A 26,896-nucleotide genomic window follows, 5' to 3' on the forward strand; every position below is an offset into this window, starting at 1 on the left:
TGCATTTCTGAGTGAAATATTATCAGTTAAATCCATCTGTTCCATTGTGTGTGAGAATAAAACCTTTTTTTTTGGCAATAAAGTACCTTTGCTGCCTGCACTGCATAGCAGACCGGGGAATACGTTTAAAAAACTCGTCTGTTCCATTGTTGGGTGACATTAACCCATTTTTCCCGTCCAAAACCCCCTGCTCTGCCTAGGTGACAGGGATCTAAATTTCTAAAATTCGTCTCTGTTCCATTGTTGGGTGACATAATTTAGTAAAAACGTCTGTTACTTCGGTGGGTGACCGCATTAAATGAGGAGAGCGTCCAAATAAGGCACGTGGCCCAGGTCGTGGTGCTGCTGGTGGAGCTCCTGTTGCAGGGAGAGGACGTGGTTGATCTGTGCCAGCTACACGCACAAGTGAAACCCCTTCCTCAGGTGCGAGTAGGCGACAGAACCTGCAGCGGTATTGGGTTGGCCCTAATGCGGCTCTACTATTGGTGAGGCCTGAACAAGTACAGGCGATAGTAGATTGGGTGGCTGACAGTGGATCCATTTCCTTCACATTGTCTCCCACCCAGTCTCCTGCTGAAAGACCACAGTTGGCACCTGCAGCCGATGTCCATCAGTCTTTCACCTCGCCCCCTTGCACATCAGCCAAGCAGTCTGAGCCCCAAGTCATGCAGCAGTCTCTTCTGATTTTTGATGACTCTGCTAGCAGGGTTTCCCAGGGCCGTCCACCTAGCCCTGCCCCAGAAGTGGAAGAGATTGAGTGCACCGATGGCCAACCACTTATCTTTCAGGATGAGTACATGGGAGGACCATCGCAGCACGTCTCGGATGATGACGAAACATAGGTGCCAACTGCTGGGGCTTTCTGCAGTGTCCAGACCGACAAGGAAGGCAGGGGTGAAGACTGGGTGGAAGATGATGTGGAGGACGATGAGGTCCTCGACCCCACATGGAATCAAGGTCATGCGAGTGACCTATGTAGTTCGGAGGAAGAGGCGGTGGTCGCACAGAGCCACCAGCACAGCAGAAGAGGGAGCAGGGTGCAAAAGCGGAGCGGCCGTCCTCTAGACAGTACGCCTGCTACTGCCCACCGCAGCAAGGGACCGAGCACACCAAAGCCAGCTCCAAGGAGTTCCCTGACGTGGCAGTTCTTCAGACAATGTGCTGACGAGAAGACACGAGTGGTTTGCACGCTGTGCAATCAGAGCCTGAAGCGAGGCATAAACGTTCTCAACCTGATCACAACCTGCATGACCAGGCATCTAAGTGCAAAGCATGAGCTGCAGTGGAGAAGACACCTCAAAAACCAAGAAAGGTCTCTGACTCCTCCTGCTTCCTCTTCTGCTGCAGTCGTGGCCTCTTCATCCACCTCTGGAGCTACAGTGCCACCTGCCACCCCGCAGAGGATCTGCAGGCAACACCACCACCTGGGTCACCAAGCATCTCCACAATGTCCCACGGAAGCGTTCAGCTCTCCATATCCCAAACGCTGGAGAGGAAGAGGAAGTACCCCCTACCCACCCGCCATCCCTGGCCCTGAATGCCAGCATTTCTAAATTACTGGCCTTTGAAATGCTGTCATTCCGTCTGGTGGAGACGGAGAGTTATAAAGGCCTTATGGCGGTGGCTGTCCCACAGTACGTCGTGCCCAGCCGCCACTACTTTTCCAGGAGAGACATCCCTTCCCTGCACAACCAAGTGGGGGACAAAATCAGGTGTGCACTGCGCAACGCCATCTGTGGCAAGGTGCACCTGACTACGGATACGTGGACCAGTAAGCACGGTCAGGGCCGTTATATCTCCATAACAGCACACTGGGTAAATGCAGTGGCGGCTGGGCCTGAGGCGGATAGCAGTTTGGCGCATGTCCTTCCACCACCGAGGATCGCAGGGCGCTTCAGTTTGCCTCCTGTTGCTTCCTCCTCCTACTCCGCTTCCTCATCCTCTACCGGCTCCTCATCCGGTCAGCGTAACCCCTTCACCACCAACTTCAGCACAGCCAGGGGGAAACGACAGCAGGCAGTTTTATAACGTATCTGTTTGGGGGACAAACCCCACACCGCGCAGGAGCTGTGGACGGGCCTTGAACAACAGACTGATGAGTGGTTGGTGCCAGTCAGCCTCAAGCCCGGCCTGGTGGTGTGCGATAATGGGCGAAATCTCGTAGCAACTCTGGGACTAGACGGTTTGACGCACATCTCTTGCCTGGCGCATGCGCTGAATTTAGTGGTGCAGAGATTCCTTAAAAATGAACCCGATATGTCAGAGCTGCTGCATAAAGTGCGGGCCGTCTGTGCGCGCTTCCGGCGTTCTCACCCTGCTGCTCGCCTGTCAGCGCTGCAGCGTAACTTCGGCCTTCCTGCTCACCGCCTCATATGCGACGTGCCCACCAGGTGGAACTCCACCTTGCACATGCTGGACAGACTGTGCGAGCAGCAGCAGGCCATAGTGGAGTTTCAGCTGCAGCACGCACGGGTCAGTCGCTCTGCAGAACAGCAACACTTCACCACCAATGACTGGGCCTCCATGCGAGACCTGTGTTCCTCGTTGCGCTGTTTCGAGTACTCCACCAACATGGCCAGTGCCGATAACGCTGTTCTCAGCGTTACTATCCCACTTCTATGCCTCCTTGAAAAAACGCTGCAGGCGATGATGGAAGAGGAGGTGGTACAGGAGGAGGAGGAGGAGGGATCATTTCCACGGTTTCCGGACAGTCATTCCCAAGTGGCTCCGAGGGTGGGTTCCTGCACCCACAAACCCAAGGTACACAATTGTCCAGCCAGGGCACAGTTCTGGAGGATGAGGAGGTGGAGGATGAGGATGATGAGGTGGAGGAGGAACCGTGTTCACAGCAGGGTGGCACCCAGACCAGCTCATGGCGATCACTGGTGCGTGGCTGGGTGGATACAGAGGACAGCTTGTCGTTGCCTCTGGGCAGCCTGGCACACATGAGCGATTACAGGGTCCACTCACCTGCAGGCTCACAACTCATGCTGCCTTGCTTTGAAGTAGTAGCCGTAGTTGTTTATCAGGCTCTCTCTCCGAAATCGAACAATGATTCCCTGTTACTGGTGATCACCATGGTAGGCGCATAAAAGAACAGTTGCTCGGGAAGATATGCAAATGGATGGTGGACTTCACAGGGACGTGCGATCAGGCAGAAGTTCTCTAGAGTCAACAAAGCGGCAGCAGGGCCTCTCCTGTATAACGTTTCCTCATCCAAAATGACCCAGTGACATTCCCTGTAATTTTTTATTACTCATTCCAATAACAGGGCATCTTAAGAGTCCTGTATTGTTCTTTATCGTCACTACCTCCCCGAGTCGGGAGTGGGTAATTGCCGCGCGCCTGTTGCCTTTCTTAGATTTTTCTGCTTTAATAACTTGTCCCACAATCTCCACCCAATCAGATTTCAGCCATTGACCTCCCTTGGATGTGGTCTCCCTCTCCGGCCTGGAACCCTGGACCCCCGTTACCCGTGATCACCAAGGTAGGCGCAGAAAAGAACATTGAAAGTTGATAGGGAAGATATCCAATTGGATGGTGGACGTCACGGGGATATGCGACATGGTGGAGCAGTAAGTGTGCATACGCCGACACGTATTGACTGATGGGTCTGCCGACTTCAACTTCTGGGTCTCCAAATTGGGCACATGGCCTGAGCTTGCCCTTTACCCCTTGGAGGTGCTGGCCTGCCCGGCGGCCAGCGTTTTGTCTGAACGTGTATTCAGCACGGCTGGAGGCGTCATCACAGACAAGCGCAGCCGCCTGTCCACCGCCAACGTGGACAAGCTTACGTCCATTAAAATGAACCAGGCCTGGATCCCACAGGACTTGTCCGTACCTTGTGCAGAATAGACATGTATACCGGCCTCACCCAGCCATTGTTGTACTGCATGGCACTTTCTCTTTGTTTTATTTTTTATATTTCCCAAATTTAAACAAAAATAAAATAAAAAAACAAAACCAAAAACCATTGTAGGCTACCTCCTCCTCCTCCACCGCCGCTTCCACCTGCTCCGCCACATCCACCGCCTCCTCAACCTCCTACTCCATGTGGACCTCATCCTCCTAGATCAAGATTATTTTATATTTTTACGTATTTTATGTTATTTGTAGTCATTTCCCTATCCACAGTTGTTTGCAGCGCACTTGCCATGCTCTTAACCACACTTTGCTGACATTTGCAGCCCTCTAGCCCTTTCCATTACTTTTTTAGAGCCATTTTAGTGCTCCAAAGTTCAGGTCCCCTTCGACTTCAATGTGGTTCGGGGTCAAGTTTCGGTCCCGAACTCGAACTTTTTTGCGAAGTTCGGCCGATCTCGAACTTCCAGGTGTCCGCTCAACTCTAGAATCAATTGATTATGCACAGAAATTCAATCAGGAAAATGACAGATACGAGCCCCTGCTCTGCTAACTGTCCAATCTCGGATAAAGGTAGTATTGCAATAAAACGTTATAATTTATCAGCTTGATATCAAACTAGGGAATATAAAGATTGCCAACAGAGAAGCTCTCTTGTTATCCATATCAGATCTTGTATTCAGTTATCCATATCAGATCTTGTATTCCTAACGTGCCGCAAGTCTATTAGATCTTCTCAGGCCTCTCACAGGGCAGGCCGTGACTGAACCCCCCCTTCTGCGGGTGACCTCCGGGCTCCCAGGACCAACCTTATCCGGGTGTGCCCTGTGAAAGGCCTTCACAAGGCGACTAGCATTGACATCGGTAGCCGGAACCCACATTCTTTCCTCAGTACCTTATCCCCTCCAATGTACAAGGTACTGAAGGGAGCCACGAAGAACACGCAAGTTGAGTATTCTGGAGATCTGAAACTACAGATTACCATCTACCAAGACAGGGGGAGGCGGCAAATGAGATGGTTCAGCAGGTTCCACATACTTCTTCAACAAAGGCCTGTGAAACATTATGGATCTTCCGGGCCTGCGGAAATTCCAGATGAAACGCAGCCGGATTAACAATGGCCGAGATTTTGTAAGGACCAATAAATCTTGGGCCCAACTTCCAACAGGGTACTTTCAACTTAATGATCTTAGTAGACAACCACACCAAATCACCCACACAAAGGTCCGGACTAGGCATACGTCTCTTGTCAGCCATCTGTTTATATCTTTCGCCCATCTTTTTCAAATTAATTTGAATCTTCCGCCAGATAGAAGACAACGAAGAAGAGAATCTCTCCTCTTCAGGTATACCAGAAGATTCAGTCCCAGAAAAAGTACCAAACTGAGATTGAAAACCATATGCGGCAAAAAATAGTGGCTTATCAGTGGACTCCTGTCTACGGTTATTCAAGGCAAACTCGGCCAAGGACAAAAACGAAGACTACTATTCCTGATTCTCTGAGACAAAACGCCTCAAATAAGTCTCCAGATTGTGGTTAGTGCGCTCAGTTTGTCCATTCAATATTAAATCGAATATAGCGGGCACCTGCTAATTACCTGGCGTTGCCCGGAAGGAGCGTGCTCCGCGTAGATCAATGAAAAATCCAGCAAGCCGCCAATATGTTGCGAATATTAATCTTCTTTATTGCTCAGTAGATTATTAATATTATTCTTCTTTATTGCTCAGTAGATTATTAATATTCTTCCCTTTATTGCTCAGTAGATTATTAATATTATTCTTCTTTATTGCTCAGTAGATTATTTCAAATTAACGCGTTTCGGTATATAGCCTTCATCAACAGATACAGGTCATGATTCACAGTGACTCTTATATATACACATCAATTAATCAAAGTGACATCACCCACCCCCCTTATGGACCAACCAATAGACCAACCAATTTCTTGGTTTCACTATAGTATGAGAACACACATAACAGAAGAGATTTCACAATATCGAAAATAGCAGATCAGCGAGTTGATAATGTCTACAATAAAGAAAAGAGAGAAATTACTTGAATCAAGCGATACGAAAACATACACATAATCTCATAACCTTGCAACCTCATAATCGCGATTTAGACCCTTGGGATACAATGTGTCAAGAGTATGTATCCAAAATGCCTCTCTAGGAAGTAAAAGCTTTTTTATATCGCCTCCTCTCCTTAGTCTCACAACTTGCTCCAAAACCTGAAACCTTAACTGAGATATGGAATCTTTACATCTATCAGAGTGGTAAGGCAACGCTAGTAATACATTCTTAGTCCTAACGCTGGGTTCACACCTGAGCGTTTTACAGCGCGTTCCTACGCGCTGTAAAACGCTCAACAAGGAGGAACCAATGCTTCCCTATCGGCATGGTTCTCACCTGGGCGTTTTACAGCGCGTACGATCGCGCTGTAAAATGCCCGACGCCCCAAGAAGTTCAGGAGCTTCTTTGGGGCGTCTTGTCCCGCATTCCCGTACATAGACTTCCGGGAACGCGCGACAATGGGCGTTCGCTTGTTCGGGAGCCGCGATTGTAAGCGCCCGCAATCGCGCATACAGAGCGTACGTTCAGTACGCTCTGGTGTGAACCCAGCATAATAGTGGACTTATGCTTGCATATCCTGTCCCTCACCGTTTGCATAGTTTCGCCCACATACGCAAGCTTGCATGGGCATTTGATCAAATAGATCACATTTTTTGACTCGCAGGTAAAAAAAAACTTCAATTTTGAAGGCCTTTCCTGTCCGAGGATGGTATTCCTCAGAACCCTTAATAATATGAGAACATTGAAGACAATGCAGGCACGGAAATGTGCCTTTTTTGATTGTCCTCAATGTGCTCTGTCTCAATGTTTCCTTTTTGCTCCCTAAATCTGCATGGACTCATTTATCTCTCAGGCTGGGGTTCTTTACATTACAAATCAGTGGTGGATTTTTAAATTCCTCCTAACCACACCATACTCCTAACCACACCTAACAGGGTACGCACTTGTAAAATGCTGTTCCTGTCCGTCTCTTTCCTGAACAAATCAGTTGAGAGACGGCCATACTCATCCTTCATTACCACAGTATCCAAAAAGCTCACCTTCTGCTTATTACAGGTAATAGTAAATCTAAGACCATGACAGACCCTGTTCAGGATCTCACGCGGCCCCGCTCACACGCAAAAAATATTGTCTATAAATCTTTTCCAAATAAGTACATTTTCTTGATAATGCGTATTACTATAGACAAAGGACTCCTCAAAGGCTGACATGAACGCATTTGCGTAGGGCGGGGCCACATTCGATCCCATCGCGGTTCCCTATCGCTGCAAATAATATGCATCTTCAAACAAAATAATTGTTATACAACCCCAAACGTAGCATGTACAGAAAAAAATCCTCTTGTATCAGTGGGTAGTCGCAAATGCGTTCATGTCAGCCTTTGAGGAGTCCTTTGTCTATAGTAATACGCATTATCAAGAAAATTTACTTATTTGGAAAAGATTTATTGACGATATTTTTTGCGTGTGAGCGGGGCCGCGTGAGATCCTGAACAGGGTCTCTGATGGTCTTAGATTTACTATTACCTGTGATAAGCAGAAGGTGAGATTTTTGGACACTGTGGTAATGAAGGATGAGTATGGCCGTCTCTCAACTGATTTGTTCAGGAAAGAGACGGACAGGAACAGCATTTTACATTTTACCAGTGCACACCCACCCTCGCTGAAGAAAGCAATACCTAAGTCACAGTTTCAGAGAATAAAAAGAATGCTTTCTGACCCACTTATGCGGGACCACAGATTCAGTGAAAGGGGGTACCCGAGGTCCATTTTAGAGAAAGTTAGAACGGTTTCCCCATCTCAGGATACTCGAGGTAGTGAACAACAACGTATAGCGTTTATACATAAATATCATCCCTATAATGCGAGTATAGATGGTGTGGTTAGGAAACATTGGAGTATTTTAACCAAAGCGTACCCTGATGTGGAGGAATTTAAAAATCCACCACTGATTTGTAATGTAAAGAACCCCAGCCTGAGAGATAAATGAGTCCATGCAGATTTAGGGAGCAAAAAGGAAACATTGAGACAGAGCACATTGAGGACAATCAAAAAAGGCACATTTCCGTGCCTGCATTGTCTTCAATGTTCTCATATTATTAAGGGTTCTGAGGTATACCATCCTCGGACAGGAAAGGCCTTCAAAATTGAAGTTTTTTTTTTACCTGCGAGTCAAAAAATGTGATCTATTTGATCAAATGCCCATGCAAGCTTGCGTATGTGGGCGAAACTATGCAAACGGTGAGGGACAGGATATGCAAGCATAAGTCCACTATTAGGACTAAGAATGTATTACTAGCGTTGCCTTACCACGCTGATAGATGTAAAGATTCCATATCTCAGTTAAGGTTTCAGGTTTTGGAGCAAGTTGTGAGACTAAGGAGAGGAGGTGATGTCACTTTGATTAATTGATGTGCATATATAAGAGTCACTGTGAATCATGACATGTATCTGTTGATGAAGGCTATATACCGAATTTGAAATAATCTACTGAGCAATAAAGAAGAATAATATTTGCAACATATTGGCGGCTTGCTGGATTTTTCATTGATCAGTTTGTCCATTTGACTGAGGATGGAAAGCCGAAGAGAAAGACAACTGAATTCCCAGACGAGTACAGAACGCCTTCCAAAACCTGGAGACAAATTGCGTCCCCCTATCAGACACCACAACAGAGGGGATTCCGTGTAATTTTACGATGTTATCGATAAACACCTGAGCGAGAGTTTTAGCATTGGGCAAACCCTATAATGGTATAAAGTGAGCCATCTTACTGAAGCAGTCCACCACCACCAAAATCACAGTTTTCCCAGAGGAACTTGGTAAATCAGTGATGAAGTCCATGGACAAATGCGTCCAAGGAGGAGATGGGATGGACAAAAGAAGAAGAGATCCTGAAGGCCGAGTGTGAGCCACCTTAGAACGTGCACAGGTCTCACAAGCTGTTACATAGCCCTTAACACATTTATGTAAACCTGGCCACCAGAATCTCTGGGAAATAAGATCCACAGTGGATCTACTCCCAGGGTGTCTCGCAAGGGCAGTATCATGATGTTCCTTAAACACCTTGTGTCGAAGTCCTAAAGGAACAAAACACTTCCCTGGAGGACAGTAATCGGGTGCCTCACCTTGAGCCACCAACACTTCCGTCTCCAGCTCGGGATTAAGAGCGGATACCACCACCCCAACAGCCAAAATCGGAGCGGGATCCTTCGAATTTCCCCCCCCTGGAAAAGCTACGCGACAAAACATCCGCTTTGACGTTTTTGGCCCCAGGGCGATAAGTGACCACAAAATTAAACCTGGTAAAGAACAATGACCATCTGACCTGCCTAGGGTTCAGACGCTTTGTTGATTGCAGGTAAGCCATATTTTTATGGTCAGTAATTACCGTAATCGGATGAATCGCTCCTTCTAGCCAATGACGCCATTCCTCAAAGGCCAATTTAATAGCCAGCAACTCTCTATTCCCAACATCATAATTTCTTTCGGCAGCAGAGAGTTTCTTTGAAAATAAAAGCACACGGGCGCCATTTGCCAGGAGAGGGACCCTGCGACAAAACTGCTCCGACTCCCACTTCTGACGCGTCAACCTCCACAATGAAGGGTTGAGACACATCGGGTTGCACCAGAATGGGAGCGGAAGCAAAACATTCCTTTATTGAAGAAAAAGCCTGTAATGCCTCTTCGGACCAGACTGAGAAGTCCACACCCTTCCTAGTCATATCGGTCAAAGGCTTGACAATAGTGGAATAATTCAGGATACATTTTCTGTAGTAATTAGTAAATCCCAAAAACCGCATCAGAGCTTTCTGATTTTCCGGTCGATCCCATTCCAGTACCGCACGGACCTTTTCGGGATCCATGCAAAAACCTGAGGCAGAAAGTAAGTAACTATTAGGAAAGTCCAGCAGAAGTGATATCGACTCGGGGTTGTTTTTGTATCCTTTGTATATCATTTAATTATCATATCAGTGTTTCTTTGTGCGTGTGTTTGTCTGCGTATTTTAACCACTAGGTGGACCCTGTACCTCCTGGCAACTTGTCACGAGGGCTTCTTACAGTGGACACCTCTATTTTTCTATTTTTTTTGTGCTAGTCATCCGTTGGGGGGCCACTTTGACATTAGTATCTCTCCACCTGTCACCTTATCAGGGCCAGACAGGAGATTGAGGCTAGGTACGAGGACAGGGAGTCCCCACCACTAGGAGACGTCCCTGGGCAGAGGACCAGAGCAGGGTAGCAGTGGTAGGGACATCCTCCCCACCACTCACCCAGTATGTCTTATTATGTCGTGGCCTACCAGATTGACTATGTAGAGGTTTATTTTTCTCATTAAATCTAGTCATCTAATCATTTAATAGGGTACAATTGCTAGAAAGTAAGTAACCCAAAAACTGCAGCTCCTGGACAGCAAACACACATTTTTCCAACTTAGCATGCAATTTATTCTCCCGAAGGATCAATAATAGTTCTTTTAAATGATCCTGATGAGTCTCCATATCGGGTGAGTAAATTAGTATGTCATCGAGGTAAATAACAACAAACCTCCCCACCAAATGATGAAAAATGTAATTGATAAAGTGCTGGAAGACCGCCGGGGCATTAGTCAAACCAAAGGTAATAACCAGGTTCTCGAAGTGAAATAAATGGGAGCGGTGGCTGCACATGCGCGGTTACACTTCCATTCACTTCTATGGGGAGCCGGCTTGGTGGTGGCCGGACTGGAGTCCTCCAGCCACCACCTTGCGGGGCTCCGTTCTCTATATAGGTGCGGGTCCCAGTGGTGGGACCTGCACCCATAAGTCAACGGGGGGAATATCCTAGCGATATGCCCCTATTGTCCATGAGGAGACAACCCCTTTGACACATATACTAATTAAAATGCAGACTTGGTGGTACCATTAGATATCTCTCAATCTGTCAAATTTATGGTACAGATAGGAATACAATCGGACACTTGCACTTTGTGTCTTCAAAGTTGGTAGTTAGAATAACATAGCTCTCTTCGGACAGAGACTCATCAACACAGTCTAATACTTAAAGATTCTTCCTATATTTTAGGGGTTGAAGCATTCTTAGTGAGAATTATATAAGATAATAGATGTATTCTATATCTTTTATAACATTTAACAACATACATAACAATACCATATATGCTATTGATTATCTTATACTTATAATTAAGGTTAATTACACGTGTATGTATATAATATAATATATATTTTCACAGATTCGTTTCTTATCTCATTCCTCTATTTACTCACCCCCTGCTTCATTAGCAGACAGCACGCTGGAGGGTGATTTGTACCAGATGTTTAGAGAACATACTAACTTCCTCATGCTTTATCTTTAAATATAAATCTTTTAAAAGACAAGGAGTACTCCCTCAAACCTTCACAATTATAGAGAAAAATATGAGAATACACTTTAGGAACGTGTGGCCTTTCCATGAACTCATGCAGCATGGTGGACATATCACAAGATGGCAGATGCCATACTATGAAACATAGCAATTCATGTTTGATTCATTTCAGGCCAATAATTATTACGACACATGTAATATATATAAAGGTCTCCGTCGTGTCCTCCCTTTCTCCTCTTCTCTCATGTAACATATATAAAGGTCTCCGTCGTGTCCTCCCTTTCTCCTCTTCTCTCATGTAACATATATAAAGGTCTCCGTCGTGTCCTCCCTTTCTCCTCTTCTCTCATGTAACATATATAAAGGTCTCCGTCGTGTCCTCCCTTTCTCTTCTTCTCCCATGTAACATACATAAAGGTCTCCGTCGTGTCCTCCCTTTCTCTTCTCTCATGTAACATATATAAAGGTCTCCGTCGTGTCCTCCCTTTCTCTTCTTCTCTCCTGTAACATATATAAAGGTCTCCGTCGTGTCCTCCCTTTCTCTTCTTCTCTCCTGTAACATATATAAAGGTCTCCGTCGTGTCCTCCCTTTCTCTTCTTCTCCCATGTAACATATATAAAGGTCTCCGTCGTGTCCTCCCTTTCTCTTCTGTCATGTAACATATATAAAGGTCTCCGTCGTGTCCTCCCTTTCTCTTCTTCTCTCCTGTAACATATATAAAGGTCTCCGTCCTGTCCTCCCTTTCTCCTCTTCTCTCATGTAACATATATAAAGGTCTCCGTCGTGTCCTCCCTTTCTCTTCTTCTCTCATGTAACATATATAAAGGTCTCCGTCGTGTCCTCCCTTTCTCCTCTTCTCTCATGTAACATATATAAAGGTCTCCGTCGTGTCCTCCCTTTCTCTTCTTCTCTCCTGTAACATATATAAAGGTCTCTGTCGTGTCCTCCCTTTCTCTTCTTCTCTCCTGTAACATATATAAAGGTCTCCGTCGTGTCCTCCCTTTCTCTTCTTCTCTCCTGTAACATATATAAAGGTCTCTGTCGTGTCCTCCCTTTCTCTTCTTCTCTCCTGTAACATATATAAAGGTCTCCGTCCTGTCCTCCTTTCTCCTCTTCTCTCATGTAACATATATAAAGGTCTCCGTCGTGTCCTCCCTTTCTCCTCTTCTCCCATGTAACATATATAAAGGTCTCAGTCGTGTCCTCCCTTTCTCTTCTTATCTCATGTAACATGTATAAAGGTCTCCGTCGTGTCCTCCCTTTCTCTTCTTCTCTGATGTAACATATATAAAGGTCTCCGTCCTGTCCTCCCTTTCTCCTCTTCTCTCATGTAACATATATAAAGGTCTCCGTTGTGTCCTCCCTTTCTCCTCTTCTCTCATGTAACATATATAAAGGTCTCCGTCCTGTCCTCCCTTTCTCCTCTTCTCCCATGTAACATATATAAAGGTCTCAGTCGTGTCCTCCCTTTCTCTTCTTATCTCATGTAACATGTATAAAGGTCTCCGTCGTGTCCTCCCTTTCTCCTCTTCTCTCATGTAACATATATAAAGGTCTCCGTCGTGTCCTCCCTTTCTCTTCTCTCATGTAACATATATAAAGGTCTCCGTCGTGTCCTCCCTTTCTCTTCTCTCATGTAACATATATAAAGGTCTCCGTCGTGTCCTCCCTTTCTCTTCTTCTCCCATGTAACATATATAAAGGTCTCCGTCGTGTCCTCCCTTTCTCTTCTTCTCTAATGTAACATATATAAAGGTCTCCGTCGTGTCCTCCCTTTCTCTTCTTCTCTCCTGTAACATATGTAAAAGTCTCCGTCGTGTCCTCCCTTTCTCTTCTTCTCTCATGTAACATATGTAAAGGTCTCCGTCGTGTTCTCCCTTTCTCCTCTTCTCTCATGTAACATATATAAATGTCTCCGTCCTGTCCTCCCTTTCTCTTCTCCGATGTAACATATATAAAGGTCTCCGTCCTGTCCTCCCTTTCTCTTCTTCTCTCCTGTAACATATGTAAAAGTCTCCGTCGTGTCCTTCCTTTCTCTACTTCTCTCATGTAACATATATATAAAGGTCTCCGTCCTGTCCTCCCTTTCTCTTCTTCTCTCATGTAACATATGTAAAGGTCTCCGTCGTGTTCTCCCTTTCTCCTCTTCTCTCATGTAACATATATAAAGGTCTCCGTCCTGTCCTCCCTTTCCCCTCTTCTCTCATGTAACATATATAAAGGTCTCCGTCGTGTCCTCCCTTTCTCTTCTTCTCTCATGTAACATATATAAAGGTCTCCGTCGTGTCCTCCCTTTCTCCTCTTCTCTCATGTAACTGAATGAACTTTTTTTGTGATATTTTTGTTGTGACGGAAAAGAAAGAATTGAAAAAGGGATCATATGCAGAGGAAAGAAAGTTTCTACTCCAAAATAGAAGTGGTTATTTTACTGTAAGAGCAGTGAGACTATGGGCTCTTTACTGTAAGAGCAGTGAGACTATGGACTCTTTACTGTAAGATCAGTGAGACTATGGACTCTATACTGTAAGAGCAGTGAGACTATGGACTCTACTGTAAGAGCAGTGAGACTATGGACTCTATACTGTAAGAGCAGTGAGACTATGGACTCTTTACTGTAAGAGCAGTGAGACTATGGACTCTTTACTGTAAGAGCAGTGAGACTATGGACTCTTTACTGTAAGAGCAGTGAGACTATGGACTCTTTACTGTAAGAGCAGTGAGACTATGGACTCTATACTGTAAGAGCAGTGAGACTATGGACTCTTTACTGTAAGAGCAGTGAGACTATGGACTCTTTACTGTAAGAGCAGTGAGACTATGGACTCTATACTGTAAGAGCAGTGAGACTATGGACTCTTTACTGTAAGAGCGGTGAGACTATGGACTCTTTACTGTAAGAGCGGTGAGACTATGGACTCTATACTGTAAGAGCGGTTAGACTATGGACTCTACTGTAAGAGCAGTGAGACTATGGACTCTATACTGTAAGAGCAGTGAGACTATGGACTCTTTACTGTAAGAGCAGTGAGACTATGGACTCTTTACTGTAAGAGCAGTGAGACTATGGACTCTATACTGTAAGAGCAGTGAGACTGTGGACTCTATACTGTAAGAGCAGTGAGACTATGGACTCTATACTGTAAGAGCAGTGAGACTATGGACTCTATACAGTAAGAGCAGTGAGACTATGGACTCTTTACTGTAAGAGCAGTGAGACTATGGACTCTTTACTGTAAGAGCAGTGAGACTATGGACTCTATACTGTAAGAGCAGTGAGACTATGGACTCTTTACTGTAAGAGCAGTGAGACTATGGACTCTATACTGTAAGAGCAGTCAGACTATGGACTCTATACTGTAAGAGCAGTCAGACTATGGACTCTATACTGTAAGAGCAGTCAGACTATGGACTCTATACTGTAAGAGCAGTGAGACTATGGACTCATTACTGTAAGAGCAGTGAGACTATGGACTCTATACTGTAAGAGCAGTGAGACTATGGACTCTATACTGTAAGAGCAGTGAGACTATGGACTCTTTACTGTAAGAGCAGTGAGACTATGGACTCTTTACTGTAAGAGCAGTGAGACTATGGACTCTATACTGTAAGAGCAGTGAGACTATGGACTCTTTACTGTAAGAGCAGTGAGACTATGGACTCTATACTGTAAGAGCAGTGAGACTATGGACTCTTTACTGTAAGAGCAGTGAGACTATGGACTCTATACTGTAAGAGCAGTGAGACTGTGGACTCTTTACTGTAAGAGCAGTGAGACTATGGACTCTATACAGTAAGAGCAGTGAGACTATGGACTCTTTACTGTAAGAGCGGTGAGACTATGGACTCTGTACTGTAAGAGCAGTGAGACTATGGACTCTTTACTGTAAGAGCAGTGAGACTATGGACTTTTTACTGTAAGAGCAGTGAGACTATGGACTCTTTACTGTAAGAGCAGTGAGACTTGTGTTTTTTGGCCAGTGGAGGTTTTCACGTGGAATTCAGTGTAAGATACAAGGAGTGGTCTGTATGTTTGGAGTGTAACATTATTATAACATTTATTGCAGATATCTGGAAAAGACTTGTTGCTCCAGTGAGTTTTTCTTCTTGTTGATCTGTAGTCGGAACATGATGCAATATGGCTTCTACATAGTGGGAATACTTTCTTTCCTGTGGACTGCAGGAGAATAGTCTGACCAGGATGGACGCACAGTAGGTCGTTATAAATGGTCTTACTCTGTCGGTCAGTTTAGAAGTCTGCAGGTTCGTGGCTCCACCGTCTTTGTGAATGTAGATTTTATGGAAGCTGTAAATTCCTTATTGGTAATCCAGGTTTTTCGGTTCATGTGGGCTAGATGATAGGAAGAGCTTACCATTGAGGATTTCTGAAGGATCGGTGGTGGTCCCTGTGGTCGCGCTCCATATGATGTGCTGTTTTCAGACTCCAGCCCCTTAAATATATAATATTTCTCATGTCTCTCCATCCACAGGATTACACCGTAGTGAAGAAGACATCAGGGGATTGTGTGACTCCCGTCATCCAGGAGTCAGAAGGGTGGAGCAGGTTCTCCATCACAGAGCCTCCCGCCTTGAATCTTGAGCAGAAGATCCTGGAACTCACCCAAAAGATTATGGAGCTGCTGACTGTAGAGGTGACACTGCTGGGAATACTGGGAGATTCTCCAGTTACAGCACTGGAGGGGTCTGGGTGATGACGGTGTCATTGTGTTGTCAGGTTCCTGTAAGGTGTCAGGATGTGGCGGTCTATTTCTCCATGGAGGAGAGGGAGTATATAGAAGGACACAAGGATCTGTACAAGGAGGCCATGATGGAGAATGACTTACCAGGGATGGATGAGGACAGAAGCCACATGGGTGCGAGAATATTGGATCTCACCCTAGAGACAATCGGCCTGATAACCGGAGAGGTGAGAGATTCACACCATATCCATCTGGTCACCATTAATAAAACTGGTAAAGTAAAGATGATGGATTGTTAGACTATATAGTGATCAGTGTCTCTCCGTCCACAGCATTGCATTGTAGTGAAGAAAGTGCCTGGAGATTGTGTGGCCCCCCGTGTGTCTGGAGGATGGAGTGGGAGCCAGGGCCCCATCACAGAGCCTCACCCCCTGATACTTGAGAAGATCCTGGAACTCACCCACAAGATGATGGAGCTGCTGACTGGAGAGGTGACCCTGCTGGGAATACTGGGAGGTTCTCCAGTAACAGCACTGGAGGGGTCTGGGTGATGACGGTGTCATTGTGTTGTCAGGTTCCTATAAGGTGTCAGGATGTGGTGGTCTATTTCTCCATGGAGGAGTGGGAGTATATAGAAGGACACGAGGATCTGTACATGGACGCCATGATGGAGGACCACCGGCCTCTTCTGTCACTGGGTAAGAGGAGCTCTGTCTCATTATAGGGGACCAGGTTTGAGGCTCACATAGACTCGCCCATCTTCTGATCATTACATATATATCATCTAGTCAGTCAGTGTGTGTGTTCCCTATAGATGGATCCAGTCAGAGAAATCCACCAGAGAGATGTCCCCATCCTCTATATTCCCAGGATTGTCTGGAGGAAAAGCAAAGTCTGGATGATCAGGTAGATGATGCAGAGATTTCTGTAAATCCTCTGTTGACTGATATCAGGAAGCTTTCTACTAAATGTCTCCAGCCGTGGAGATTCTGCTCTCTTCCTTGTGTTGTTGGCTGTGCTATTATCTAGAAATAGTTTCTGGTTTCATAAAAGATTGGGTAGAACTTCCACCTGTTTAGATGTCCACTTGACAATTGAAGTTCAGTGTAGATGAATGTAAGGCACTGCAGTATAAACCATAGACCAAATAATAGCACAATGTCAATCAGCTGCTTGTAAGGCTGACAGAATATAGTCTTGTGACTCAGAGTTTATCTAGAATATACAGTCCAGTCCTGGGCTCCAGAGTCATCTAAGGAGGACATGAATTGTACAGATCATTAGTGCAGCCTCATCTAGAATATACAGTCCAGTCCTGGACTTCAGAGTCATCTAAGGAGGACATGAATTGTACAGATCATTAGTGCAGCCTCATCTAGAATATACAGTCCAGTCCTGGGCTCCAGAGTCATCTAAGGAGGACATGAATTGTACAGATCATTAGTGCAGCCTCATCTAGAATATACAGTCCAGTCCTGGGCTCCAGAGTCATCTAAGGAGGACATGAATTGTACAGGTCATTAGTGCAGCCTCATCTAGAATATACCGTCCAGTCCTGGGCTCCAGAGTCATCTAAGGAGGACATGAATTGTACAGATCATTAGTGCAGCCTCATCTAGAATATACAGTCCAGTCCTGAGCTCCAGAGTCATCTAAGGAGGACATGAATTGTACAGATCATTAGTGCAGCCTCATCTAGAATATACAGTCCAGTCCTGAGCTCCAGAGTCATCTAAGGAGGACATGAATTGTACAGATCATTAGTGCAGCCTCATCTAGAATATACAGTCCAGTCCTGGGCTCGAGAGTCATCTAAGGAGGACATGAATTGTACGGATCATTAGTGCAGCCTCATCTAGAATATACAGTCCAGTCCTGGGCTCGAGAGTCATCTAAGGAGGACATGAATTGTACAGATCATTAGTGCAGCCTCATCTAGAATATACCGTCCAGTCCTGGGCTCCAGAGTCATCTAAGGAGGACATGAATTGTACAGATCATTAGTGCAGCCTCATCTAGAATATACCGTCCAGTCCTGGACTTCAGAGTCATCTAAGGAGGACATGAATTGTACAGATCATTAGTGCAGCCTCATCTAGAATATACAGTCCAGTCCTGGGCTCCAGAGTCATCTAAGGAGGACATGAATTGTACAGATCATTAGTGCAGCCTCATCTAGAATATACCGTCCAGTACTGAGCTCCAGAGTCATCTAAGGAGGACATGAATTGTACAGATCATTAGTGCAGCCTCATCTAGAATATACAGTCCAGTCCTGGACACCAGAGTCATCTAAGGAGGACATGAATTGTACAGATCATTAGTGCAGCCTCATCTAGAATATACAGTCCAGTCCTGAGCTCCAGAGTCATCTAAGGAGGACATGAATTGTACAGGTCATTAGTGCATCCTTATCTAGAATATACAGTCCAGTCCTGGGCTCCAGAGTCATCTAAGGAGGACATGAATTGTACGGATCATTAGTGCAGCCTCATCTAGAATATACAGTCCAGTCCTGAGCTCCAGAGTCATCTATGGAGGACATGAATTGTACAGGTCATTAGTGCAGCCTCATCTAGAATATACAGTCCAGTCCTGAGCTCCAGAGTCATCTAAGGAGGACATGAATTGTACAGATCATTAGTGCAGCCTCATCTAGAATATACAGTCCAGTCCTGAGCTCCAGAGTCATCTAAGGAGGACATGAATTGTACAGATCATTAGTGCAGCCTCATCTAGAATATACAGTCCAGTCCTGAGCTCCAGAGTCATCTAAGGAGGACATGAATTGTACAGATCATTAGTGCAGCCTCATCTAGAATATACAGTCCAGTCCTGGGCTCCAGAGTCATCTAAGGAGGACCTGAATTGTACAGATCATTAGTGCAGCCTCATCTAGAATATACAGTCCAGTTCTGGGCTCCAGAGTCATCTAAGGAGGACATGAATTGTACAGATCATTAGTGCAGCCTCATCTAGAATATACAGTCCAGTCCTGAGCTCCAGAGTCATCTAAGGAGGACATGAATTGTACAGATCATTACTGCAGCCTCATCTAGAATATACAGTCCAGTCCTGAGCTCCAGAGTCATCTAAGGAGGACATGAATTGTACAGATCATTACTGCAGCCTCATCTAGAATATACAGTCCAGTCCTGGGCACCAGAGTCATCTAAGGAGGACATGAATTGTACAGATCAATAGTGCAGCCTCATCTAGAATATACAGTCCAGTCCTGAGCTCCAGAGTCATCTAAGGAGGACATGAATTGTACAGATCATTAGTGCAGCCTCATCTAGAATATACAGTCCAGTCCTGGGCTCCAGAGTCATCTAAGGAGGACATGAATTGTACACATCATTAGTGCAGCCTCATCTAGAATATACCGTCCAGTCCTGGGCTCCAGAGTCATCTAAGGAGGACATGAATTGTACAGATCATTAGTGCAGCCTCATCTAGAATATACAGTCCAGTCCTGAGCTCCAGAGTCATCTAAGGAGGACATGAATTGTACAGATCATTAGTGCAGCCTCATCTAGAATATACAGTCCAGTCCTGAGCTCCAGAGTCATCTAAGGAGGACATGAATTGTACAGATCATTAGTGCAGCCTCATCTAGAATATACAGTCCAGTCCTGGGCTCCAGAGTCATCTAAGGAGGACATGAATTGTACAGATCATTAGTGCAGCCTCATCTAGAATATACAGTCCAGTCCTGAGCTCCAGAGTCATCTAAGGAGGACATGAATTGTACAGATCATTAGTGCAGCCTCATCTAGAATATACAGTCCAGTCCTGGGCTCCAGAGTCATCTAAGGAGGACATGAATTGTACAGGTCATTAGTGCAGCCTCATCTAGAATATACAGTCCAGTCCTGGGCTCCAGAGTCATCTAAGGAGGACATGAATTGTACAGGTCATTAGTGCAGCCTCATCTAGAATATACAGTCCAGTCCTGAGCTCCAGAGTCATCTAAGGAGGACATGAATTGTACAGATCATTAGTGCAGCCTCATCTAGAATATACAGTCCAGTCCTGAGCTCCAGAGTCATCTAAGGAGGACATGAATTGTACACATCATTAGTGCAGCCTCATCTAGAATATACCGTCCAGTCCTGGGCTTCAGAGTCATCTAAGGAGGACATGAATTGTACAGATCATTAGTGCAGCTTCATCTAGAATATACAGTCCAGTCCTGGGCTCCAGAGTCATCTAAGGAGGACATGAATTGTACACATCATTAGTGCAGCCTCATCTAGAATATACCGTCCAGTCCTGGGCTCCAGAGTCATCTAAGGAGGACATGAATTGTACAGATCAATAGTGCAGCCTCATCTAGAATATACAGTCCAGTCCTGGACATCAGAGTCATCTAAGGAGGACATGAATTGTACAGATCATTAGTGCAGCCTCATCTAGAATATACAGTCCAGTCCTGGGCTCCAGAGTCATCTAAGGAGGACATGAATTGTACAGATCATTAGTGCAGCCTCATCTAGAATACACAGTCCAGTCCTGGGCTCCAGAGTCATCTAAGGAGGACATGAATTGTACAGATCATTAGTGCAGCCTCATCTAGAATATACCGTCCAGTCCTGGGCTCCAGAGTCATCTAAGGAGGACATGAATTGTACAGATCATTAGTGCAGCCTCATCTAGAATATACAGTCCAGTCCTGGGCTCCAGAGTCATCTAAGGAGGACATGAATTGTACAGATCATTAGTGCAGCCTCATCTAGAATATACAGTCCAGTCCTGGGCTCCAGAGTCATCTAAGGAGGACATGAATTGTACAGATCATTAGTGCAGCCTCATCTAGAATATACAGTCCAGTCCTGGACATCAGAGTCATCTAAGGAGGACATGAATTGTACAGATCATTAGTGCAGCATCATCTAGAATATACAGTCCAGTCCTGGGCTCCAGAGTCATCTAAGGAGGACATGAATTGTACAGGTCATTACTGCAGCCTCATCTAGAATATACAGTCCAGTCCTGGGCTCCAGAGTCATCTAAGGAGGACATGAATTGTACAGATCATTAGTGCAGCCTCATTTAGAATATACAGTCCAGTCCTGGGCTCCAGAGTCATCTAAGGAGGACAGGAATTGTACAGATCATTAGTGCAGCCTCATCTAGAATATACAGTCCAGTCCTGGGCTCCAGAGTCATCTAAGGAGGACCTGAATTGTACAGATCATTAGTGCAGCCTCATCTAGAATATACAGTCCAGTCCTGAGCTCCAGAGTCATCTAAGGAGGACATGAATTGTACAGATCATTAGTGCAGCCTCATCTAGAATATACAGTCCAGTCCTGGGCTCCAGAGTCATCTAAGGAGGACATGAATTGTACAGGTCATTAGTGCAGCCTCATCTAGAATATACAGTCCAGTCCTGGACACCAGAGTCATCTAAGGAGGACATGAATTGTACAGATCATTAGTGCAGCCTCATCTAGAATATACAGTCCAGTCCTGGACACCAGAGTCATCTAAGGAGGACATGAATTGTACAGATCATTAGTGCAGCCTCATCTAGAATACACAGTCCAGTCCTGAGCTCCAGAGTCATCTAAGGAGGACATGAATTGTACAGATCATTAGTGCAGCCTCATCTAGAATATACAGTCCAGTCCTGGGCTCCAGAGTCATCTAAGGAGGACATGAATTGTACAGATCAATAGTGCAGCCTCATCTAGAATATACAGTCCAGTCCTGGGCTCCAGAGTCATCTAAGGAGGACATGAATTGTACAGATCATTAGTGCAGCCTCATCTAGAATATACAGTCCAGTCCTGGGCTCCAGAGTCATCTAAGGAGGACATGAATTGTACACATCATTAGTGCAGCCTCATCTAGAATATACAGTCCAGTCCTCGGCTCCAGAGTCATCTAAGGAGGACATGAATTGTACAGATCATTACTGCAGCCTCATCTAGAATATACAGTCCAGTCCTGGGCTCCAGAGTCATCTAAGGAGGACATGAATTGTACAGGTCATTACTGCAGCCTCATCTACAATATACAGTCCAGTCCTGAGCTCCAGAGTCATCTAAGGAGGACATGAATTGTACAGATCATTAGTGCCGCCTCATCTAGAATATACAGTCCAGTCCTGAGCTCCAGAGTCATCTAAGGAGGACATGAATTGTACAGATCATTAGTGCAGCCTCATCTAGAATATACAGTCCAGTCTTGGGCTCCAGAGTCATCTAAGGAGGACATGAATTGTACAGATCATTAGTGCAGCCTCATCTAGAATATACAGTCCAGTCCTGAGCTCCAGAGTCATCTAAGGAGGACATGAATTGTACAGGTCATTAGTGCAGCCTCATCTAGAATATACAGTCCAGTCCTGGGCTCCAGAGTCATCTAAGGAGGACATGAATTGTACAGGTCATTAGTGCTGCCTCATCTAGAATATACAGTCCAGTCCTGAGCTCCAGAGTCATCTAAGGAGGACATGAATTGTACAGATCATTAGTGCAGCCTCATCTAGAATATACAGTCCAGTCCTGGGCTTCAGAGTCATCTAAGGAGGACATGAATTGTACAGGTCATTAGTGCAGCCTCATCTAGAATATACAGTCCAGTCCTGGGCTCCAGAGTCATCTAAGGAGGACATGAATTGTACAGATCATTAGTGCAGCCTCATCTAGAATATACAGTCCAGTCCTGGTCTCCAGAGTCATCTAAGGAGGACATGAATTGTACAGATCATTAGTGCAGCCTCATCTAGAATATACATTCCAGTCCTAGGCTCCAGAGTCATCTAAGGAGGACATGAATTGTACAGATCATTAGTGCAGCCTCATCTAGAATATACAGTCCAGTCCTGGGCTCCAGAGTCATCTAAGGAGGACAGGAATTGTACAGATCATTAGTGCAGCCTCATCTAGAATATACAGTCCAGTCCTGGGCACCAGAGTCATCTAAGGAGGACATGAATTGTACAGATCATTAGTGCAGCCTCATCTAGAATATACAGTCCAGTCCTGGGCTCCAGAGTCATCTAAGGAGGACATGAATTGTACAGATCATTAGTGCAGCCTCATCTAGAATATACAGTCCAGTCCTGGGCTCCAGAGTCATCTAAGGAGGACATGAATTGTACAGATCATTAGTGCAGCCTCATCTAGAATATACAGTCCAGTCCTGGGCTCCAGAGTCATCTAAGGAGGACATGAATTGTACAGATCATTAGTGCAGCCTCATCTAGAATATACAGTCCAGTCCTGGGCTCCGGAATCATCTAAGGAGGACATGAATTGTACAGATCATTAGTGCAGCCTCATCTAGAATATACAGTCCAGTCCTGGGCTTCAGAGTCATCTAAGGAGGACATGAATTGTACAGATCATTAGTGCAGCCTCATCTAGAATATACAGTCCAGTCCTGGGCTCCAGAGTCATCTAAGGAGGACATGAATTGTACAGATCATTAGTGCAGCCTCATCTAGAATATACAGTCCAGTCCTGAGCACCAGAGTCATCTAAGGAGGACATGAATTGTACAGATCATTAGTGCAGCTTCATCTAGAATATACAGTCCAGTCCTGAGCTCCAGAGTCATCTAAGGAGGACATGAATTGTACAGATCATTAGTGCAGCCTCATCTAGAATATACAGTCCAGTCCTGAGCTCCAGAGTCATCTAAGGAGGACATGAATTGTACAGATCAATAGTGCAGCCTCATCTAGAATATACAGTCCAGTCCTGAGCTCCAGAGTCATCTAAGGAGGACATGAATTGTACAGATCATTAGTGCAGCCTCATCTAGAATATACAGTCCAGTCCTGGGCTCCAGAGTCATCTAAGGAGGACATGAATTGTACAGATCATTAGTGCAGCCTCATCTAGAATATACAGTCCAGTCCTGAGCTTCAGAGTCATCTAAGGAGGACATGAATTGTACAGATCATTAGTGCAGCCTCATCTAGAATATACAGTCCAGTCCTGGGCTCCAGAGTCATCTAAGGAGGACCTGAATTGTACAGGTCATTAGTGCAGCCTCATCTAGAATATACAGTCCAGTCCTGGGCTCCAGAGTCATCTAAGGAGGACCTGAATTGTACAGATCATTAGTGCAGCCTCATCTAGAATATACAGTCCAGTCCTGAGCTCCAGAGTCATCTAAGGAGGACATGAATTGTACAGATCATTAGTGCATCCTCATCTAGAATATACAGTCCAGTCCTGAGCTTCAGAGTCATCTAAGTAGGACATGAATTGTACAGATCATTAGTGCAGCCTCATCTAGAATATACAGTCCAGTCCTGGGCTCCAGAGTCATCTAAGGAGGACATGAATTGTACAGATCATTAGTGCAGCCTCATCTAGAATATACAGTCCAGTCCTGGGCTCCAGAGTCATCTAAGGAGGACATGAATTGTACAGATCATTAGTGCAGCCTCATCTAGAATATACAGTCCAGTCCTGGGCTCCAGAGTCATCTAAGGAGGACATGAATTGTACACATCATTAGTGTAGCCTCATCTAGAATATACCGTCCAGTCCTGGGCTCCAGAGTCATCTAAGGAGGACATGAATTGTACAGATCATTAGTGCAGCCTCATCTAGAATATACAGTCCAGTCCTGAGCTCCAGAGTCATCTAAGGAGGACATGAATTGTACAGATCATTAGTGCAGCCTCATCTAGAATATACCGTCCAGTCCTGAGCTCCAGAGTCATCTAAGGAGGACATGAATTGTACAGATCATTAGTGCAGCCTCATCTAGAATATACAGTCCAGTCCTGAGCTCCAGAGTCATCTAAGGAGGACATGAATTGTACAGATCATTAGTGCAGCCTCATCTAGAATATACAGTCCAGTCCTGAGCTCCAGAGTCATCTAAGGAGGACATGAATTGTACAGATCATTAGTGCAGCCTCATCTAGAATATACAGTCCAGTCCTGGGCTCCAGAGTCATCTAAGGAGGACATGAATTGTACAGATCATTAGTGCAGCCTCATCTAGAATATACAGTCCAGTCCTGAGCTCCAGAGTCATCTAAGGAGGACATGAATTGTACAGATCATTACTGCAGCCTCATCTAGAATATACAGTCCAGTCCTGGGCTCCAGAGTCATCTAAGGAGGACATGAATTGTACAGATCATTACTGCAGCCTCATCTAGAATATACAGTCCAGTCCTGAGCTCCAGAGTCATCTAAGGAGGACATGAATTGTACAGATCATTAGTGCTGCCTCATCTAGAATATACGGTCCAGTCCTGAGCTCCAGAGTCATCTAAGGAGGACATGAATTGTACAGGTCATTAGTGCAGCCTCATCTAGAATATACAGTCCAGTCCTGAGCTCCAGAGTCATCTAAGGAGGACATGAATTGTACAGATCATTAGTGCAGCCTCATCTAGAATATACAGTCCAGTCCTGAGCTCCAGAGTCATCTAAGGAGGACATGAATTGTACAGATCATTAGTGCTGCCTCATCTAGAATATACGGTCCAGTCCTGAGCTCCAGAGTCATCTAAGGAGGACATGAATTGTACAGGTCATTAGTGCAGCCTCATCTAGAATATACAGTCCAGTCCTGAGCTCCAGAGTCATCTAAGGAGGACATGAATTGTACAGATCATTAGTGCAGCCTCATCTAGAATATACAGTCCAGTCCTGAGCTCCAGAGTCATCTAAGGAGGACATGAATTGTACAGATCATTAGTGCAGCCTCATCTAGAATATACAGTCCAGTCCTGAGCTCCAGAGTCATCTAAGGAGGACATGAATTGTACAGATCATTAGTGCAGCCTCATCTAGAATATACAGTCCAGTCCTGAGCTCCAGAGTCATCTAAGGAGGACATGAATTGTACAGATCATTACTGCAGCCTCATCTAGAATATACAACCCTAGCCCTAAGTACTTTTGTGTTTAATAAGACATGAGTATTCTAGCAGTGCTGCCTTTATTAGATAACCCAAAAAATTTCTAACGAACAAAAACCTGGTTAGTAACTGTGTATCCTGCTGTGAGCGCTGCAGCTTTCCTGTGAATTGGGTCCCGTTCACACAAAGTTCAAAAACACTGAGAAAACCGCGCTGCGCTGATTCAGCAGGAGCAGATTGGAGCGGTCCAGAGCAGATGGAGAGTCTCCTGACGTGGTCAATCACTGGTTTACAGGTGTGGCCTCCAAAGCACCGCACATATTTACAGATCCCAGCATTTATAGAGTGTGAGCTCTTACGCAGGGTCCTCTCCCCCTCTGACCCGCCTTTCTTGTTTCCTGTATTTTTATGTTAGTGTAACCCCGGCTGGATGGACGTGGAATTAATGGCGCTCTAATACATAATAATTTATTGTATAACAGTCTCCTTTATACCGCTCCGGGGATTATCCCGCGTACTCATTATCTACAGAAACCGTTTTTTACTTTCTATTGGACATAATTAAAATCTTTTATCCGATAACAAAATACAAATCATTAAATAGTAAAAACCATTAATTTAATACTGAAAAAAAACCAATATTCGGATTCAGACCATTCGAAAGCCAAACCAATCGGCTGTGACTACTATCCTGCCTCGCCTACGGACTCCTGAGAGAGGCGGGATACTAGTAGCAGCTGATTGGTGGTTATATAACATGTGACTACGGACTCCTGAGAGAGGCGGGATACTAGTAACAGCTGATTGGTGCAGATATAACATGTGACTACGGACTCCTGAGAGAGGCGGGACACTAGTAACAGCTGATTGGTGGTTATATAACATGTGACTACGGACTCCTGAGAGAGGCGGGATACTAGTAGCAGCTGATTGGTGCCTATATAACATGTGACTACGGACTCCTGAGAGAGGCGGGATACTAGTAGCAGCTGATTGGTGCCTATATAACATGTGACTACGGACTCCTGAGAGAGGCGGGATACTAGTAACAGCTG

General features: G+C 45.2%; 1 protein-coding gene across 1 annotated transcript in view; it reads left to right on the forward strand.

Moving 5' to 3' along the window:
* The window catches only part of LOC121001571 (zinc finger protein 260-like), a 79,343-nt gene that overhangs the window by 12,241 nt on the left and 40,206 nt on the right, over positions 1-26,896 (forward strand). The window contains exons 3-7 of the mRNA XM_040432716.1: positions 15,786-15,947; positions 16,031-16,222; positions 16,328-16,486; positions 16,570-16,693; positions 16,810-16,901. Of these exons, the coding sequence (XP_040288650.1) occupies positions 15,786-15,947; positions 16,031-16,222; positions 16,328-16,486; positions 16,570-16,693; positions 16,810-16,901 (729 nt within the window). The remainder of the gene's footprint in view (positions 1-15,785; positions 15,948-16,030; positions 16,223-16,327; positions 16,487-16,569; positions 16,694-16,809; positions 16,902-26,896) is intronic.

Source organism: Bufo bufo, chromosome 5 (assembly GCF_905171765.1).
Source record: "Bufo bufo chromosome 5, aBufBuf1.1, whole genome shotgun sequence".
Classification (NCBI taxonomy): Eukaryota; Metazoa; Chordata; class Amphibia; order Anura; family Bufonidae; genus Bufo; species Bufo bufo.